The 305-nt window shown below is 51.8% G+C and overlaps 1 protein-coding gene across 1 annotated transcript in view; it reads right to left on the reverse strand.

Moving 5' to 3' along the window:
* Positions 1 to 267, reverse strand: part of CSUI_010082 (uncharacterized protein) — a 3,329-nt gene extending 3,062 nt beyond the window's left edge. The window contains exon 1 of the mRNA XM_068070188.1: positions 1 to 267. This exon is cut by the window's left edge and continues 201 nt beyond it. Coding sequence (XP_067917837.1) covers positions 1 to 249 — 249 coding nt within the window. The 5' untranslated portion in view covers positions 250 to 267.
* Positions 268 to 305: the final 38 nt, after the last annotated feature.

Here is a 305-nt window from a genome sequence, read left to right on the forward strand (position 1 = left end):
ATGAGCTCCTGCGGCATTTCTCCCCTCTCCGCCCCCAGGATTGACGTTCGTCCCGGTCAATGTAGAGGAGGAGGAGTGTTTGTCGAGGTCTTCGTCGTTGACCTGAAGGTGATGCGGTGGCAGATGAAGAAGAGATGAACGGGTTCGATTCCCGGCAATGACGCCTCCTCCTCCTCCGTCGGTGGTGGTGGGATCGAGAGAAGAAGAAGTGTGATCTATCTCACGACGTCGATGCTGCAAGGAATGCATTTCGTGAAGAAGACTCTACAGAAAGACAAAAAGAAAGACTGAAAAAGACAGAAAGA

The sequence above is a fragment of the Cystoisospora suis genome (genome assembly GCF_002600585.1).
Source record: "Cystoisospora suis strain Wien I chromosome Unknown contig_6645, whole genome shotgun sequence".
NCBI lineage: Eukaryota > Apicomplexa > Conoidasida > Eucoccidiorida > Sarcocystidae > Cystoisospora > Cystoisospora suis.